The sequence below is a fragment of the Aspergillus wentii genome (assembly GCF_001890725.1).
Source record: "Aspergillus wentii DTO 134E9 unplaced genomic scaffold ASPWEscaffold_6, whole genome shotgun sequence".
NCBI lineage: Eukaryota > Fungi > Ascomycota > Eurotiomycetes > Eurotiales > Aspergillaceae > Aspergillus > Aspergillus wentii.
In genome coordinates this window covers 2,285,277-2,303,971 of record NW_024467837.1, presented here as the reverse complement: position 1 = coordinate 2,303,971, position 18,695 = coordinate 2,285,277, and the positions used below count along the sequence as shown (strand labels likewise).

The 18,695-nt window shown below is 47.5% G+C and overlaps 10 protein-coding genes across 10 annotated transcripts; 6 read left to right on the top strand and 4 right to left on the bottom strand.

Moving 5' to 3' along the window:
- ASPWEDRAFT_53430 (MFS transporter) lies at positions 1-1,596 on the bottom strand (the record flags this gene model as incomplete). Its single annotated transcript, XM_040837881.1, has 6 exons — positions 1-164; positions 219-288; positions 336-372; positions 442-724; positions 884-1,461; positions 1,523-1,596. The coding sequence occupies 6 exons, from the start codon at positions 1,594-1,596 to the stop codon at positions 1-3; spliced, it is 1,206 nt and encodes a 401-aa protein (XP_040687190.1).
- A 274-nt stretch (positions 1,597-1,870) lies between these two features.
- Positions 1,871-4,034, top strand: ASPWEDRAFT_61528 (uncharacterized protein; the record flags this gene model as incomplete). The annotated part of the gene is made up of 7 exons (XM_040838582.1): positions 1,871-1,882; positions 2,069-2,175; positions 2,226-2,292; positions 2,341-2,730; positions 2,881-3,158; positions 3,211-3,375; positions 3,426-4,034. The coding sequence occupies 7 exons, from the start codon at positions 1,871-1,873 to the stop codon at positions 3,730-3,732; spliced, it is 1,326 nt and encodes a 441-aa protein (XP_040687189.1). The 3' UTR covers positions 3,733-4,034.
- On the bottom strand, positions 3,758-5,033 carry ASPWEDRAFT_174914 (uncharacterized protein; the record flags this gene model as incomplete). Its single annotated transcript, XM_040831296.1, has 3 exons — positions 3,758-4,675; positions 4,725-4,955; positions 5,007-5,033. The coding sequence occupies 3 exons, from the start codon at positions 5,031-5,033 to the stop codon at positions 3,758-3,760; spliced, it is 1,176 nt and encodes a 391-aa protein (XP_040687188.1).
- A 1,066-nt stretch (positions 5,034-6,099) lies between these two features.
- Positions 6,100-7,485, top strand: ASPWEDRAFT_43558 (uncharacterized protein). Its single transcript, XM_040836051.1, has 5 exons — positions 6,100-6,543; positions 6,597-6,780; positions 6,832-6,883; positions 6,934-7,212; positions 7,266-7,485. The coding sequence occupies exons 1-5, from the start codon at positions 6,360-6,362 to the stop codon at positions 7,362-7,364; spliced, it is 798 nt and encodes a 265-aa protein (XP_040687187.1). The 5' UTR covers positions 6,100-6,359; the 3' UTR covers positions 7,365-7,485.
- Positions 7,486-7,662: 177 nt separating this feature from the next.
- ASPWEDRAFT_174912 (ankyrin repeat domain-containing protein) lies at positions 7,663-8,250 on the bottom strand (the record flags this gene model as incomplete). Its single annotated transcript, XM_040831295.1, has 1 exon — positions 7,663-8,250. The coding sequence occupies one exon, from the start codon at positions 8,248-8,250 to the stop codon at positions 7,663-7,665; it is 588 nt and encodes a 195-aa protein (XP_040687186.1).
- Positions 8,251-8,897: 647 nt separating this feature from the next.
- ASPWEDRAFT_114718 (uncharacterized protein) lies at positions 8,898-10,312 on the top strand (the record flags this gene model as incomplete). The annotated part of the gene is made up of 4 exons (XM_040828518.1): positions 8,898-9,071; positions 9,126-9,257; positions 9,310-10,158; positions 10,217-10,312. 4 exons carry the CDS (start codon positions 8,898-8,900, stop codon positions 10,310-10,312), a joined length of 1,251 nt encoding a protein of 416 aa, XP_040687185.1.
- A 542-nt stretch (positions 10,313-10,854) lies between these two features.
- Positions 10,855-12,133, top strand: ASPWEDRAFT_53427 (TDT family transporter; the record flags this gene model as incomplete). The annotated part of the gene is made up of 4 exons (XM_040837880.1): positions 10,855-11,207; positions 11,262-11,558; positions 11,618-11,903; positions 11,984-12,133. The coding sequence occupies 4 exons, from the start codon at positions 10,855-10,857 to the stop codon at positions 12,131-12,133; spliced, it is 1,086 nt and encodes a 361-aa protein (XP_040687184.1).
- On the bottom strand, positions 11,887-14,252 carry ASPWEDRAFT_623653 (Zn(II)2Cys6 transcription factor). The gene has a single exon (XM_040838645.1). The coding sequence runs from the start codon at positions 14,050-14,052 to the stop codon at positions 12,211-12,213; it is 1,842 nt and encodes a 613-aa protein (XP_040687183.1). The 5' UTR covers positions 14,053-14,252; the 3' UTR covers positions 11,887-12,210.
- A 259-nt stretch (positions 14,253-14,511) lies between these two features.
- On the top strand, positions 14,512-15,272 carry ASPWEDRAFT_174908 (putative cysteine dioxygenase; the record flags this gene model as incomplete). Its single annotated transcript, XM_040831294.1, has 3 exons — positions 14,512-14,790; positions 14,845-15,103; positions 15,151-15,272. 3 exons carry the CDS (start codon positions 14,512-14,514, stop codon positions 15,270-15,272), a joined length of 660 nt encoding a protein of 219 aa, XP_040687182.1.
- A 1,315-nt stretch (positions 15,273-16,587) lies between these two features.
- On the top strand, positions 16,588-17,814 carry ASPWEDRAFT_185869 (GNAT family N-acetyltransferase; the record flags this gene model as incomplete). Its single annotated transcript, XM_040832105.1, has 2 exons — positions 16,588-17,134; positions 17,179-17,814. The coding sequence occupies exons 1-2, from the start codon at positions 17,069-17,071 to the stop codon at positions 17,812-17,814; spliced, it is 702 nt and encodes a 233-aa protein (XP_040687181.1). The 5' UTR covers positions 16,588-17,068.
- Positions 17,815-18,695: the final 881 nt, after the last annotated feature.

Below are 18,695 nucleotides of genomic sequence, written 5' to 3'. Positions count from 1 at the left end.
TCAAGTTTCGACCGCGAACCTGCTCCTTTTCCGAAGCACCTTCCCATACTTGAAGAATAGCCACGGAAACGGCATCATGACGACTGTGAGGAATGCAAGAAGACTAGTGGCCCACTGGTGACCCAGCTTCTCGTACATTTGATTTCCGAATAAGGGAAATGCAGCTTCATGTATATTAATTCATATATTCAGGCCATTATTTCAACAATGTAACATACCGGCAAAGGAGCATCTTGCACAGCCATTTGCAGCGAGTGCGGATGCGGCATATTGTGGATAGGCATCGACCTGTACATCGTGAGCATATGTCAATAACCTCAATACAACAAACATACAAGAAATGTAAAAACTCCTGTGAACACCAACGACATCCTACCCGATCAATATTTAGTTATAGGAGACAAAATGATAAGTGATGAATCGATAAAAGTCAACACTCACCCACACCCAAACACCGCAGATCCCATAATGGGCAATATCCAGTGAATTCTCGAGTCCGCCGTCCACCCAAACCAAAACAGACCGACGGGAATAAGTACACCACCCAGAATAGCCGGAGGCAGTCGGTACTCTGGCTCCCCATCTCCAGTTTCCTTTTCGTGTTTCTCCACCAGATGCTGTCGGATCCTGCACCAGATGGGGCTACCAGCAGCTGCGATAATCATCCCAGTTATGATTCCTGAAAATGTGAGGCCGATTTGCCAGAGGTTCATATTATAGGTTGCTTCGAAGACAAGACGAAAGGCACCGAAGAATAGGTATAAGATACCCAATAGAATAGCCGAGTAGAGGTCCAGGCAGAGACACATGGGTTCCAGGAACAGAAGTTAGAACGGTCGAAGAAGAGTGGGTGCTATCGACCTGCTTCTAGCCTTATTGGTACCCTCCACAGGTGCCTGGTATTGGTCCTCGTTCGACTGCTTGCAACTTCTTTCTTTATCACGCAGTATGATGGAATGGTATGTTTCCGGCGCAAAGAAAACAATCGCCAACCATAGAACGACAGACCAAATTATCATAATATAATAAGTCCACCTCCAATGCACATAGTAGTTAATAAAACCACCCAGCAAAGGCCCCAACGACGGTCCAACCAGGGGTGTTAACGACACAAAAGCCATCGGGGTCTGGATCTCACTACGCGAGAAAACATCACCGACTGTTCCTCCTGCAACAGATAGAAAGGTACCTCCAGCAAAGCCGTTAAAGAATCGGGCTATAATTATCGTTTCGATGTTTTTTGCAACGGCAGACGGAATGGTCCAGATGATGAATAGAGACCAAGACACAAGATAGATGGTTCTCCGTCCGTAATTCTCGCTCAAGGGGCCTGTTAGTAGTGGGCCTAACCCGATCCCCAGGACGAAGGTTGACAATCCGACAGTCGAGACTAGGGGGTTTATATCAAACTCGGTGTTTAATTGCGTATATGTCGCTGTGTAAATCGAACTGGTGCATGTCCTAAAGTCATAGATCAGAATATCAATTTCCTTCAAAGTACGTCAGAAGGAATTTCACTTACACGCATAAGGTTCCTGTGCAGATAAGAAGCACGATAATCCATTTCCGCGCCAATGACATGCTTCGGGGGCTCATGAGGTCTTGGTCGCCATTGAATACATGGGATCTCCCCCGATCAATAGTATTCCTCATCATATCCGTGCTTAAAGGAATGGGTGTTCAGGTACTAATTGACATAAAATTCCATGTCATATGAGATGAATTGACTGTTTGCCTATAGTCATAGTGTGCAGCTGGCTTGACTTGAAATTATATAAATACTAGACTAACTTCGGGGAGCTCCGCCATTCTGCAAGGCCAAATATCAGATAAGGAGAAAGGCGAGGTATTCCATATCAAGAAACCGACCATGTCATTGTTGGCACAGGCCCACATTTGGAAGAACCCGAGGTTATTAACTTCGCACATCCACGAGGTTAAATTGACCCCACTTCCCATGGAAGAATAGAAATGTTGCAAATCTTTTCTACTATTGGAATATCCCATTTGAATTATTCCCATGAGTTCGGCCAGCCAAGAGCAATCTGTGGAGGTGGTAGTTTCCCAGCATCGGTTATCGAAAAGAGGCGCGTTCAATTTCGCCCATCGTGATGTCTGGGGACCACGAGAAAAGTCCATGGGAAACCCATGGTCACCAGCAAATCCAAGGGGAACGTAAGTTTAGTCCTATCTTTCTTCAAGCAGTCTATACTGATGCTATATAGCGTCATCCTCCGTCTAGCGGAAAACAGTCTTCTCCATGAAGATATCGCTGAGTTCATCAACGCACAGGTTCATATTCCAGCATAGTATATGTTCATTTACTTATAGATTATATAGACAGCAGTCCATCCACCTCATCACCTCACCTACAGCACAGGTCCACGTGGATCACGCCGTCTTCGGCGTGCTGCAGCTGCATTCCTGACAGACGAGTTCCAGTCTCGGGAAGCAATCACAGCCGACAACCTCTTCATCACACCTGGTTGTTCTAGTGCCTTAGATGCATTGGCCTGGGCGATCTGTGATGAAGGGGAGGGTATCCTCATTCCACAGCCATTCTATAACGGATTCAATTTCGACACTCAATATCGAAGCAACGCTCGAGTGGTTGGGGTGACGTATGGAGATGTAGAGGAATATTCAGGCTTGGATGATTTATTCTGCCCTGATATAAACAAGAGGGCTCTTGAGGCTGCCTTACACAGAGCGCAAAATGAAGGCATCACCGTTCGTGCTCTCTTAATCTCCAAGTGAGTTTCCCCTCAGGATAGCTAGGATATACTGACGCAAAGGCCTCAAGTCCACACAACCCTTTGGGAAGATGCTATGTTCGTTGTCCTCTTACCATAATCTATCTATTCAGCTGATTGGCAATAGCCCCCTGAGACAATAATGGAATTCGCTTCTTTCTGCGGCAAAAACGGACTGCATTTCATTTCGGATGAAATATATGCAAAATCTCTCTTTTCCAATCCCGCCATTCCCAACGCGACTCCATTTGTTTCTACTCTCGCTCTTGATCTTTGTGATGCTATTGATCCGTCTCTTACGCATATACTATATGGTGCAAGCAAAGACTTCTGCGCCAATGGGTTGCGTCTAGGTTTTGTTTGTACAAAGAATGAGGGCATCATAGGGGCAATGTCGAGTATTAGGTCTGTACGACAGCTGTACTTTTGCGAACATCCCATCTGACATTGTTGCTAGTATGTTCTCATGGTCGCCTCATATACTGCAGGATGTATGGGCCGTTATGCTAAAAGACAGGCAATGGGTGAACGATTTTATGCTCAGGAAGAGCAAACTCATGGCGGAGAATTATACCATCGCAACTTCATTCCTGCGTGAGCGTAACATCAGATACTCTGAGTCGTAAGCACAGCAATATCCTGCACGAAAATACTAAAGCTAACAAATCTTAGGAATGCTGGTTTGTTCATCTGGCTAGATCTGCGCCATTTGCTTCTACCCCAGTCGTCACTCCAGTCAGATTACGGCGTGTTGAGAGTTGCCTCTCCCGATGCTAGCATTTACAAGCAGCGAGAGATGCAGATCGCAGATATCTGTGCAGCAAACGGCGTTATGATTGCTCCTGGTCATATCTATATGCCGGAAGAGTGTGGATGGTTCCGAATGACGTTTACAGTGGGAAAGGAGGCATTGGCAGAAGGACTGGATCGTTTGGCCAGGTCACTAGAGCAGGTCGAAGCCGACATCCAGAATGTATAGGCTTTATAGCGATGTCAAACAAAGTCTACTCCTTCCAGACAAAAATGCCCTTTTCATACAATCCAGAGACAATCCCCAGTCCGCGACCGACGTCTCTCGCAGCCGTGCAACCTGTTCCGTACTCTGTTCCCACGTAGATATCTCTGATGACGCCCCCTGCATTTCCATCCCACTCTGCAACCCAACTGGGGGCTCTTGGTCTTTCCGCTTCTGGTTTGCCTTCACCCGTTCCGTCAAGGTCATAGAATTGATTCGTCTTTGCGACATTCTTCAAAAGCTTCAGATCGGGATGCCCTGCCATGAGCAAGTGACCATTCGAATCTGTACTCAGGTTGTCGACCATAAATGCCGGTCGCAGCTTAGCAGTCTCAGTCAACGAGATTGATTCGGGGTCAATCTTGAAAATGATAACTGATGGTTGCGCGGTTGAAGCTACAGCCAAATGTGTTTTATTCAAGGCTGTGACCCCATTCGCAAAAGGGATATTGGCAAGTTCCTTGTATGTGTTTGTCTTGAGGTTGATGTAGACAATAGAGCCACCGGGGTATGCGAGATATGTTTCGAACATTGATTTTTTCGGATGTTCCCCAATCTTCCACTTGTGGTCGTTGGTCATGTAGAGCTCATCGTCTGATACTGCGACCAGGGAGTTTGGCGCGTGGATCAGCGGATGCGACAGAGTACGCTGGTGCTGAAGGCTGAAGCCAGTCTCATCCTCGTTCAGTTTGAAAATCTCCACCTTTGGACCTGATTTCGCATGGTTGGATACATATACTGTGCTGGTTTCCGGCCAGTATTCCATGCCGAGTGGATGAAAGCCGTTCAATTGAGTCTCGTTGAAGCCATCGACTCGCAGTCGGTGGGCGTGTTCTTCCTGGCTGTCGAAATCCGAGTATTTATACACCCACAAAGAACCGGGGATAGTCGAATCCACGAATGTTCCCTGTGTACAGTTTAGTATTTCTTTATGAGTAATTAACTGATGATCTCACCATGACCGTATTCCATTTATCACGGCCAGGGTCGCAGCTGAGAATCGCAATACCGCGACTTTCATCAATCACAGCATCTTCGCAGTTCCGGACCTGGTCTTGCAGTTTAATCTTATAATCCGAGAATGCTTTGACGCTGGGCAGCCTGTCTGGCTGGTTGTTTATTATGACGCGGATGGCATAGTAGCGCTCATTGACAAACGCCAGCAGAGCAGCCAAGAAGAGTACAAACTAGACAAACAGATTAGAATGGGGCATTTGTCTGGATATGAAGTCACCCACAAATGTAGTGCGAGACGACACTCCCATATTGGCTAACTTGAGTGAAGTTGAAGCGAGATGTTTTCTTCAGCTGAGGATGGCCGAGTTTTATGGTCGATTGTTTTTGTTGGGCGGATCGACCCCGTATTCATCCAGTAAGGAATCGGCGCTATGACGTTGATATTTGAGAGAATCTCATGAAGCTGTATGGAGTGCGGAGTATCTGCACAACATATTCACTGGCTAATACATCTGCCAGTTAGTTTTCAGCATGTCGATTATTGGTTTTGTGAAGTGACACTGCTTTGTGATGCCTCATTCGGTTGGGGCAGGAGGAAAAAGCAAAGATCGACTCAATTGTCGATCTATTTTATCATCGAGATTCTCAATCAACAGATATTGTTTTATTTATTATTTGTTGGTTCTATTAGAATCCAGACCTTTTATAGTAAACGCCTCTCGTTCTGCTGCTTTCAGGCTTGATTCCAATCGTAGCAGTGGACAGCTACATCGCGACCGGATCCTACAACTCTAGGGTTTTATCATTTTCGCTAGATGGACAGCCAAACCACATGAGATAGAACATTATTCTTGAAATATTAGACTCTGATTGTCGCAGTTGCTCTTCATCATTCCAATATTGTAGTTCGCGAGGCTGTGTTTACGCACAAGGCTGTGGACGAACGCCAGCCCAAATTTATGTGTTGGTGCCAACACTCGATATGAGATTTGGATAATGATAAAATTTGAAAAGCCAAAGGAGCAACAGTAAAAATGGGCGAGTGTTTGGGATTCTTAATCTCGTTGAGGTAACGGGGAGAAAATATATATTCAACACGGTCTATGGAGATGACAACCTGAGGGAAGTAGAAGAAAACAAAACAATATAAAGGTAATTAAGACAGCCGAACAGTTCAATATTTACTTCCTACTGCGCTGTTGGAGATTTATCTACTACTGTTCAGTATCGCACCCATTTAAAAGTCCATCTGATGGTGCTTATTCTCCTAAGCTCGGCCTGATTGTTGTTCCGACCACCGAGGCACTTTTATCTGATTTTCCAAACCACGAACAAGTGCGTAAGACCTCATGCTGATCTCTTATATTATTCTTAATTTTTTGGGCTATAATACTAAATATAGTGATAAGCCTAAAAGAGAGCAATGGAATCCTTTCGCCCCCATCCTGCTGTATGACGTGTCCGACGGCCTCGTCGGGCTTCGGATAGAATGCGACCAGATTCGGCCTTTTAGCCCCGAGCGATGGATGGCTATATATTGCTGACATTCGTTGTACTGGAAGTATTCAGAGCATATCAGTCATCTGTATATGAATATATTTCATCTCAGAATCCCCGACAAAGGATCACTTATCATGTCTTCGATAATAAAAACCGGCATGGACCGCTCTTCCCACGCGATTAATCGTTTTTTCGAGAAAGCGTACGCCATCGACATCCACAACCTTAAACAAAATAGCCCGCTATTAGTTTCTGGCGCTCTGGTTCTCGGAGGTGCAGTCTGGGCTGTCAATGACTACCGTGATTGGGTCGCTTTTGGTTAATTTTTTCCTGTATTTTCTTTAATGATGGAAAGACTTACAAGTATACAGGAACCGGTGGAACTCCGCCTACTCCTAGAGGATACCTCAAGGTCACTCTGCTCCGCGTGGCAAACTTCTTCAGATATATCCTCGGGGATGACCTTCGAGATGCTTCCAGCTTGCCTCGTGGGGGACCCAAATATCTCCAGTCTCTACCGATGAGGAAGGGAGGACATCCAGCACTGAAGCCTAGGTAGGACATTTCAACCAGCGCTATCTTGAACTTTGAAGCTGATCTCAAAAGAGCACTGCCCCAACGACAAGAACCCGAGTACATCCCTTCGATTGTGAAAGAGGCGAGTTCCATTTTGCCAGCTCATATTTCTCGATCACTGACTGATAATAGAAACTATTCAACTTGATCAACGACCACGCATCCAAAGACCCCGACACTTTCAACATTGCCCTATCCAGAACCGAAGGAGGAACCGCCGATGCCATTTATCTCAACCCTGACCTCCTAGCATCCAACTCAGATGCAAAGGGCCTCGGTGGTGAAATCGCCCATGTCCATCCTTCTGAGTGCTCCCTCCATCTCCTTCTATCCGCGGAAGATGCAAGAACTGTTTTGGAGGCGAATTGGGGTAAACGGTTCCCTATATACTGGATTACTCCCCCAGGATGGGTAAGTGCTTCCTGTTGAGGATTAATATGAATGCGACTCTAATTCAAATATAGATCATGCTGTATGCTCCTCGGAATGAAGAAGAGCTTGAATTAGTTAGTCGGGTTGTAGATGCTGCTGTTCAATTCGCAAAGGGTACATCCTCTCAGTGATATGATAGAAACCAGTATTTGCTTGTCGATTGATCTGTAACTGTCATTATGTGTTTGAGCGAGATATTTGTTTACCATAGAAGTACTAGAAGCTTATAATCTAATTCAATTGTGTTCGACCTTTAATATATATTGATATGTGCGCGTTAATTTCATAGTAACATAAATAGTTCATGGACATGATATTTGGGAAACTTATATCCAACGAGTACTCTGCTATGTTGAACGCTGTAAATAGCAGTGTAGACCTCGACCATTCGATGGGATAACCGTTTATTCCCGTCGGGTCAACATTGCATTATCTATATTCTGACCCATTCCGCATCATCTCAACCAACTCGACCAAGCCTTCTTCCTCTGCTTGTTCTCTCGCACTCTTTCCCCGGCCATTCTTCAAATCCAAACTCGCTCCCGACTGTATCAAGAATCGCGCCACCTCGATATGTCTATCTTCAATTGCATGATGCAGGGCACTTCCCACATCCTCTTTCGTCATAGGATCATGAGGATGTTCCACCCCAACTTCATCAATATCAGCGCCTCTACCCAACAGATACTTTACCATCTCAAGTTTTCCATCCTCAGCCGCCAGCACAAGAGCTCCGCTCCCATTCAAAACAGCCCCATACTCCAGCAACAACGCTGTTATATCTATATACCCCTCCTCAGCAGCCGAAGCAAGCACAGTCTTATAGTCTTCGATCCGATTCAGATTCGGATCTGCCCCGTGTTTGAGACAAAAGCGCACTCTATCGCACTCCCCACTAGAAACAGCTATGCTGAGCATATCCGAGTAAACTTCTCCAGTGTAGTTTATATCGATGGCTCCAGCTTCGACGAGGAGTTGATAACTTGCCCAGGCTTTGCGCTGCGCGAAAAACGTCATGGTGGGCTCAACCACTTCTGCCTTTTGTAGTCTGGGGTGGTATATGATCGTTCTTGGAGGACACTGTCAAGGGTGTCTGCCTCATTCGACTCGCAGATAGAAAGGAGCTCCTTGTCTAATTTGGTCTCGACATATTGTTCGAGAGTGGTGCGAATGTACATGGTGTGTTTGCGGTGATCCGGTTGGAGCTTTGAAGAGATGATAGTGGTTTATTGAGACAGTTAAAAATTAAAGAACGAATATTTTTTCAATGAGTTTAAGAGGACATGCGATTGAAATTGAATGACTCAGGGATCAGTCTAAGATGCCTGGCAGTGCGCCTTGTCGCTGCGCCACACTAAATAAAACCTAGGAACTAATTAAATATCTTAATATAGTATTATATTTAATAGAATAAGACTAGAATAAATGGATCTAGTACTACTATAAGATTATAATACGGTTTATTATAAATCCTTCATTATATCAAATATACACATATCTAATTTAGAATCTCATAGTTTAGTCAGAATTGAGTCGGCGATTGCTTGGGGCCTGGATCCCGAGCAAGACCGTATATATTTAAAGTTATCGATGGAAAATGCAAACTAGAATATGCTAAGAATCAAAGTAATCTTCTTTCCATTCCATTGAAAATGTCGGGTATAATGCTTGATGAAAAGGTTCTCAGCCTGCCACACGTGCCGGCGGCGCCCGAAGATCCTCTCTATCGTCTGATGAGGGAATATCGAGAAGATAAAAGCGACAAAAAGATGGACCTAGGCATAGGGGCTTATAGAGATGAGACGGGGAGCCCATGGGTCTTGCCGGTCGTCCAGAAGGTATTTGAATATTAACAAACATGGTCCTTGAGCTGACTCGAAATGGAACCGTAGGCTCACGACATTCTGCATGGGGACTTCCAAACCAACCACGAGTATCTACCCATTAGGGGTCTTGATTCTTTCTTAACTGCAGCGCAGGCACTTATTCTGGGGCCAGACAGTCCAGCTATCGGAGAACAACGGGTGAGTGCTGCTTATATTTCACCTGAACAGTGCCTCTAAGCCGTCGAACTAGATATGTTCCTTCCAAACCATATCGGGGACAGGAGCACTTTATCTCGGCGCTCGCTTCTTCGCACGCTTCCATTCCGGACTGGAAAAACCAACTGCGTTTATCTCTAATCCCACGTGGCCAAATCATTATCAGATCTTCACCCAGTGTGGACTTGGTGTTGACTACTATCCCTACTACTCTCCCGGAAAGCAAGGACTAGACATCGACGCGATGCTTGAAACTCTGCGGAATGCCCCCAGGTCGTCCGTGGTGGTCCTCCAAGGCTGCGCCCACAACCCGACAGGCATCGACCCAAGTCAAGAGGAGTGGAAGAAAATCGCAGAAGTCATACGCGACCGGGATCACTTCCCCTTCTTCGACTGCGCATACCAGGGGTTTGCATCCGGAGATCTGTCGCGAGATGCATGGGCCTGTCGCTATTTTGTGGAGCAGGGATTCAATTGCTGCATTGCACAGTCCTTTGCAAAGAATCTGGGGCTGTATGGAGAACGGGTCGGGGCTTTCCACCTGATATCTGCTCCGGGGAGAAATGCGTCGGATATCTGCAATCGCGTTGCGACTCAGCTCGCTCTCCTGCAACGGGCTCAGATCTCGAATCCACCTTCCTACGGAGCTCGGATTGCGGGCCTTGTTTTGAACAACGAGCAGCTATTTTCCCAGTGGCAGGATGAGCTCCGTGTGATGAGCAACCGCCTTTGCGGGATCCGTGAGGAAATCCGGGCACAGCTTGAGGCCAGGAGCACTCCTGGTTCGTGGGCCTTTCTATCAAGTCAGATAGGAATGTTCAGTTATACTGGGCTTTCCAAGTCTCAGATTCTGTGTTTGAAGCACAAATGGAACATATATATGGTAGGTTTTACCCCGAGCCTAATGCTATAGATAGACTCGCTTCTAATGCCGTATTCAGGCCGAGAATGGACGGATTTCCGTCGCAGGACTAAATCCTCAAAACCTCAACTACTTCATCGATGCTGTCGATGACGTTGTACGATCTTGTACATAGATCTATTGCAGGACTGCTTCCTCTACATGTTCAGCGGGCAACCCGAAGAGGGGCTGTGGGTATCATTCGGCGACTGGTAATGATTTTGACTTGACCCTGTAGATACTGGGAAACTTGGGTGTAGTACCTTGTCCGTGGTTACAGCGTCCTGCAGTCGGCGATTGCCTTAGTAGATTACTCAATCGAAATGAAACAGCTTCACTCGGCTAAACTAGTGGTCTTGAAATGTCTTCCTTTCTTCTGTTCTACGCCGGTTGGCTCATGTCTTTGCTCTTTATTCTGTCCCAGGAAGACTCTCAGTTTTTATAGGAATGATCCTCCTGCAGTTTGTACATCCATTTTAAGAAATGATCAAATCGTCAACACTCACCGCGGGTAACCACCCTGCTTCACAGCAGCTATGCACCGGAGAGCAGAACAATCCCCAGGAAACAAAGTTATCTCAATGGCGTTACATTGTACAGAACTTCACCCCAGCGTATGTTCTCCATCCCAACCCTTAAGCATCTACTAATCAACCTTGAAGATGGTTCTCTGTCAACATGGGCACAGGAATTGTGTCAATCCTTCTCAATACCCTACCCTACAACGGAACATGGCTTTACTGGATATCGGTCATAATCTTTGCCCTTAATGTGCTGCTCTTCATGCTCTTCCTCACCATAACCCTCATCCGCTACATCCTCTGGCCAGACATTTTCCCCGTCATGGTGACTCACCCAAGCCAATCGCTTTTCCTCGGAACCATACCCATGGGATTCGCCACAATTATCAACATGTTCTGCTTCGTCTGCGTTCCGGCATGGGGTGAATGGGCTACTTATTTCGCATGGGCCATGTGGATCGTAGATGCCATCTTGTCTGTCTTAACTTGTTTCGGAATTCCCTTCATCATGTCAGTATTTACACCTTTATATTATACCACACCTAACACGATGACACTCCCCAGAATAACCCGAAAATCCGAGGTAACTCTCCCCTCAATGGGAGCCGCATGGTTACTCCCGATTGTAGCGTGCGTGGTCACAGCAGCCTCGGGGGGTATCGTCGCCTCGATACTACCACAACCCCAATATGCGCTGGCGACGATTCTAGCCAGCTACATCCTCTGGGGCGTGGGTGTTCCACTCGCCCTCATGGTAATGGCCATCTACTTGCAACGGTTAATGCTACACAAACTACCCCCGAAAGCCATCATCGTTAGCACATTCCTCCCTCTCGGTCCTCTGGGTCAGGGGGGGTTCGGGTGAGTCACACATCAATTCGAACAAAAAAGAAATATATACCTAATCTATATACGTATAGAATTCAAAAACTCGGCCTCAGCGCCCGAGAAATATTCCCACTAACAAATACCCTCCACCCCGGAACTGGCGAAGCCCTAAACGACATGGGATTCCTCCTCGGTCTGCTGCTGTGGGCATTTGGGTCGCTCTGGCTGTTTTTCGCCGTGGGGTCGGTGTTACGCATGAAATCGTTTCCCTTTAATCTGGGGTGGTGGGCGTTTACCTTTCCGCTGGGGGTTTATTCGACTTGTACGGTGCAGCTTGGGAGGGGTTTGCCGTCGACGTTCTTTGCTGTACTGGGCACGGTATTCATTCCCCTCTCTCTTTCTCGTTCTTTGATGAACTTGGGCACCGATGCTAATTTTAATTTGAATGATATTTCTAGATTCTCTCGCTGTGTGTGGTCTTGCTGTGGGCTGTTGTGAGTGGTTTTACACTTCGTGGGATTTATAATAAGACCCTTTTTGTGGCGCCTTGTTTGAAGAATCTTGATGAGAAACGGAAGAGGGATGTTGAATCGGAAGGACGAAGGTGAAGTAAGGTCGTCAGTCGACGGTCTTGATTAGGGATGGATATCATCACAGTAATTTGGATCTAGATAATGACAAATTACTAGATCATATTGGGACCCGGGACCACGGTGAAAAAGGGAGAATTGAAACAGGCACGATCAAAGAACGCTGGCGGTAGATCTGTGACTATCAGGTCTTGGCCATCCAATCCGGCCGAGCTCGGCCGTGTGGGATCTGTAGATGCCGACCGGGACAGGATGACTGGATTTAAAGTGGTGGTATTCCAATGACACCGTTCGATCGAATCGGACATGAGATCGGCTGCGGATATTCGAAGGTTCCGGTATGATGACTCGGCCAATTCCCAGGTTCGCCGGGCGCTTTTGAGGCAGCCGAGAATCAGGTTCACGCGGTTACAATGATGGTCAAAACATTCGTCGGAATGAACTGTGCAGGTTGCCAGCTGGATCATACCGCAGAGGGAAAGAGAGGGGATTACAAAGGGACTGTGTTTGAGGATGTTGGGGCAGACGGAGATGGAGTCGGATATTTGTCGCGAGGCTTCGGTGGCTTTGATGCTATGCACCAATCGAGTCGATGTCGATGACAGCTGGAGGTGACTTGATGGCCCTGGCCAAAACTGCCTCCGTTCGGGCTGTGCCAGCACCGGCTGCAGGTTGCTGCGAGGGAGGTGAAGGAGCATTGCGGCATAGGCGATTGTGAGATGGGCCTGGAACATCATTTCGTCAACGTTACCGTACGCATCGACGATGTCGAACTTCTTCGCGGGCAGATGGTTAGTCCAGCTAACCAGTGCATTTTCGGCGGCTTGCACCTGGTCGCGATGGCATTCGGGGATGGAATTCAACACGATGACTCTGCCTAGAATCATCGTCGCTTCAATCCGGTAGCTGTAGGACGAGAAAATCGGATCCTCGGCTGCAAGGATTCGCCGTTTGAAATCCAACATCCCGCATGGTGCAGGAATGTCTTTCCCCCGATTGTAGATGGATTCCTCGCAGGGGAGAGCTACGTCCGGAGCAAGGGCGCTGCAGCGGCCAGTGAAGGTGCTGAGAGAGAGGGCCATGTGGACTTCGGTGATGTGCAGCTCCCACCACGTCCGTCGCATACTCTCGGCTTCTACTGAGTATTCTCCATGAGAGGAGGCAAAGTCTCCCCGATTCATCCCTAGCTTTAGAGCCAGGTCAATGCCCTGTGTTAACGCGGACTGGGCTTCGCTTGTCTCGTTGCGAGCATTCAGAACAATCGCGTAGATCAGCCACGCCTGGACTGTTGCCGGTGAGCTCTCGTTATTCGATGCTAGGTGCTCGACAACTTGCTCCTTGTGCTCCTTAGTCCGACCCGACGGAGTGTAGTGGGATCCGACAAAGTGCACTACCGCCTGAAGGTATGCAGGATAGTTTTGATCGCTGTACAGGCTGCTAGGCACGAGGACCGGGTGAGCAGCATGGAAGTTCTCATAGTACAACCGACGCAGGCGGTCATCGTTTTCAATGCCCGAGAAGCCACCAGAAACGTCATCGTTGGCCGGTAACATTCCAAGCCAGGAGGATCCATCCCCGGCAGCATCGTTAAGATCAGTAGCGCTTAGTCTTTGCGAGAACGTTGTATTTGTGGGCGTTGGGGCCAGTACCGGGGGATTGGCTGCGTCAGAAGGGGTCCTCGGAAACACAGGCGGGATCCCATAAGAAGGCATTGGGGGAACACTCTCGCGATAGGATGTGGAAGAAGCAATTGGGTCCTTGTGATGGGCAGGTTTGCGCCGTCCACCGCGACGCGAAGCCACATATTGACAGGGGAGGTCGGTCTGCAGGCACCGGGAGCAGGAAGGGCGCTTTGCGTCGCACTTCAGGTGCTGCTTCCTGCACTCCGTACAGGCCACTGTGGTCAGACCGCTGTGCTTGGTCGGTCGCAGAGGCATAGCAGGGCCTTGGATGACGGAGCCGGAAGTATTTCAATTACTGGAAAGGGTGAAAGGCCTACGGAGGGTAGGAGATGAACAGGATGATGATAATGATGATGATGAGTACGTGGTGAAGATGGAGCGCTAGTTAGTCGCCGGGCCAATTAAGCGCCACCTCGTCTCGGCCGGGTGGGGAAAGCTTCATTATCATATCACCGGACATATCACTCTGTTCGAATCGTGCAGAATCAGGCTTCTCTGCATCTGATTTTCGCTCAGACACTTTGACCCTCCAGTCAACCATGTCAATCATTTGACCGCCGGAGACCTGCAGGCAGTCGCCGAATGGGCGATGCGATCGGCGATTGAGCCGGTGCAACCACAACAGACCGCCACCCAAGATAAAAGCGTTAGTATACCCGGACCTACTCGAGAGTTATCCCATGTTCATCAAGTCACTTCGTTACTGACCTCGCCATGTCTATTGTCTCAACTGCTGCGTTGCCCGTGAATAGCAAATTCACCCACCAACCGCTTCCCGAGAAATACTCTCTCGACGATCTAGTGCACGATATCAAAACCTACCTCGGCCACTCAAGCGGAATCTCCTCGTCCGATGTTGACTCGGAATACCTGATCTCACTAGTGCGCAAGTACGAAGGTAGCGACGGGGACTGGACGAGGTTCTATCACAACGATCCGCAGAAAAACTATACGCGAAACGCCATCGAGAACATCAACCGCAAAGCAAACATTGTGAGCAGCCCCTGGCTTATTCTTTTTCACCAATGCAGTTGTCTAATCGTTCAGCTCCTCCTCGTCTGGAACCCACAAAAAGGCTCACCGATCCACGACCATGCCAATGCCCACTGCATCATGAAAGTGTTGGCAGGGAATCTGCGAGAGACCGTTTACCGCACTCCTGATCAGGGCGCGGAGGGCTCTGCGCCCCTGCAAGTGCTGTCAGAGACAGATCATGCCCCAAACGATGTCACCTATATCGCCGACGATATCGGTCTTCACCGTGTGCACAATCCACATCCTACCAATGTGGCTGTTTCCTTACATTGTATGTCTTCTGCCTTCGTTTTTGAGAATTCGCTAACATTTGGGAAGTATACACGCCGCCAAATGCAGCTGACTACGGCTATCACGTATTCGACGGAGCGACGGGCAAGTCCAGCTATGTACCGCAGGCCCGGGCATATTTGGCCTCGAACAAAGAGGAGACAAAGTGATCGTTTGACATCTTTCTAGTAACTGGTTGTTATCTAAGATCTTGTAAATAGTGCGTTTGAAGATATCCCCCGTGCAGGTATTTTAGCCATCTCTTGAATGACAAGCATATTCTCGCAGTTTTCTACATTTATTTTCATCGCGGAGGAAAGAATTCCATATAAGAAGAGCGGTGGGAAGGTTTCACTTTGTTATAATCAGCCGGCTTTCCCATGTATTCCCTTCATCCAACACTGACATAATTCTGGGCTGAATTTTGACCACTCGTTTCATCCCCTCCGCAGCTGCACCAATCGCGCACCCACAAGCTCTTACACTAAGAGGGGTGTATCAAGTACTTGACCATAGCTAAACAGTTCCTGGAGACTGGCTATATACTAGAAAACCCAGCTAAATGTAATATCCTCCCTAAGATAAAGGGTATTAGGTAACTTGTATAAGGCGATGAATAACGCAGAGTTGACTGCTTAGTATAGGCTAAGCCTTATCAATGAGCCACTATTTAGTAGGACAAGGTGGCTTCTTGATATCTGCGCATCCTGATGCAGTAGTGGCATTGATTTGAAGTCAACTGGAGTATTAAGCACTCATTTACTCCATGTAGTCGCTAAAGTGTATTGTCCCAGTTGGAATGCTTTCAACGTCCGCACTAAAAGAGGCCTGGTAGACATACATTCCGAGGAATTTGTTGAGCTGCAAAAACACTTGAATACGTTCATTGCTAGTAACAAAGAAAGAAAGATTGGCTTGGTGGGAGAGATAAAGTTGTTGGAAGATGGCAAGAACCCAGTCGACCGCAATGAACATCCCCAGCGCCGCCGCTAACCGCTCTCGAATTACTCCAGGATCACACCGCTAAGTCCAATCGCCGACTGATTCGGGGTCATCGAAGAACTGTATGTGATTACCGAATACAATGTTCACCCAGTTGATCTGCGGATTTTCAAAATCTATCAAGGAACAATCCATCGAGTTGTCGGTATGGGTAACGTGATACGTCAACGCAAAAGTTCCTTTGTTTTTCATTCTTACGCGATTAGATCGACATCGAGTACGACCTCAAGCCATGGTAAGAACCTCGGTGCTTCAAGTCCATCATTGCTTCATCAGTGCTAAGTAAATGGAACCAGGGTTCCCTGGGCTGTGCTTTGGGAAGGACTACGCGGTTATTCTTCGGCAAGAACCATAACAGGAAGACCGCACCATAGATGCACGACTCATACTGTGCCTCCATACAGTCTGTGTTGTCCTTTTTGAGTCCAGGGCACAGCAAATGGGGGTTCTCAGCAAGAATGATGGATTATATAGGCCGAGTATCACCCACCGAAAGAGCGGTCACTTGATGTTTGCTTTGGCAAGCTTTCAACTGTGTCAATGCCTCATGAATCATGCGATGCAGAAGTGGTCTGGTGAGGCTCCATTGGAGGGGCTTCGGAGTTCCTATAGAGAATGGTCCATTTATTCATTCCCAAGCCCTGAGTAAATTGCTCATCGATGCCAAAGAAGCGCAGTTCGGGTCTTCTCCCTACGTGACAGGGCGCTTTATATTATTGGCCAGGCCCAGGCTGAAGGCATAAAATGCCTTAGGATGCTAGATATGTCACCGTGGAGTTAGCAAAGCTGTGCATTGAGAAAATTGATGGTATTCTGGTTGACACAGCCTTAAAATTAGCGAGCTGAAAAGTGTGGAGATCTTATATAAACTAGTTGCAGATCATCATTTCCCCACCTCGCCTGCGGGTTCATATCTGCCTTTTAATCTTGCTTTGAATGCTTTATCAAATTTCACCAATGAACCATGGCTGAATTCTGCTTTCCAGTCCGAGAACTGTCAAGCGACAGAGTCAAATTAACCCCATTTAACGTCAGTCCCTCCTTGGTCAATAACCACACTACTAACCAATCCAGCCCACCAAACATGCCGCCCCCTACTTCGCAGGCTCAGCCAACCACCCTGAACTATACCGCTACATGTCCCTGGGTCCCTTCCAAACAGAACAGGAATTCACTACCTGCTTTATCGACAACATGATCAGCCAGAACCAATCCATGTTCTGTTTCGCTGTAATCGACAAAACAAAGCCTGCCTCCCCGGCAGACCCAGAAGGTCAAGTCGCCGGGATGGTCTCATACATGAGCGCCTCACCGGTGCATCTATCCGCCGAAGTCGGGTTCATCATCACCCTGTCTGCCTTTCAACGGACGCACGTTACGACACACGCTGTCGGGCTGCTGGTGCGGTATGCGCTGGACAGTCCAGAACAGGGTGGACTGGGACTGCGGAGGATGCAGTGGCTTGCCGATACGCCGAACACGGCATCGTTGAATGCGGCTAAACGCATGGGATTCCAGCAGGAGGGGATTCTAAGGTGGAATCGGGCGGTCGTTGACGCAGATGCGCGTGGAAAGGGCCATAATGGGCGGGAGCCACCGGCGTATGGGAATCAGAAGGATCGGGGTCGGGATACGGTGTATTTATCACTGTGTTGGGATGACTGGGTGGGAGGGGCACGGGAGCAGATTGAGCAACTGATGCGCCGATAGTTATATCGCTATCTGACATGGCGCAGAATGCCTCAAATCAGCACGTCTATTATCTTTTAGCTATAGACAAAGATCATGCTGAACAAAATGGTTCCCCACGCGAATTGAACAATCATATCGATTATCTTTCTATATTCAGCGCCGAGTACATGTCATCTTGACGCATTTAATGGCTTCCATTTTACCGATGGGTTAATTATTTGACCCCTGGATCTAGTTAGGATATTCAGACCTTCATCATTCTTCGATAAATACACATGGCGAAACATTAGCGAAATACTCATCTCCATTATCAGTTGATTGAAAGATCATTGGGATGACCAGAGAAACCCTAAAGTACTGCCCTAATCGGTAGGTCACATGATGAAATGAATGATCAGATACAGCATGGCCAATAGAATGTGAGAAGCAGCTGTCATAGGTACTTATGTACCTAGTGGATACCAATATTGCAGACGGAGCATAGCTCTTTCATACTTCTATCTATGCAAAATGCAATGTTTGCAGCCCATGAAGCCATGGTCTTACTCGCTTAATCTTATCGGAGTTAGATACTGACGTTGTTTGTTAGCTGTAGCACAACACATGACAGAGTATGGAATGAAAACACTCTTGAATGATAGATAGTAGTAGTACTAGCAAGGTATTAGGAAAAAGACATAAAAAAGACAAAAACATACAACAGCAGGGATTCGCTGGTGGTCACCCACCCAACTACTAACCTGCCGGCGTGTGGCTTAAGTACGGCTGAGCGGACGGGAAGCCCTGTTCTTCACACCCTGTGGTCGTAAGTACTGAAAGATACTATAAGAGGGGTTTATAAAGTGCCTCATTATGATCTCTTGACCCAAGACAAAGTTATATTGTTTCGTTGGTCCTTC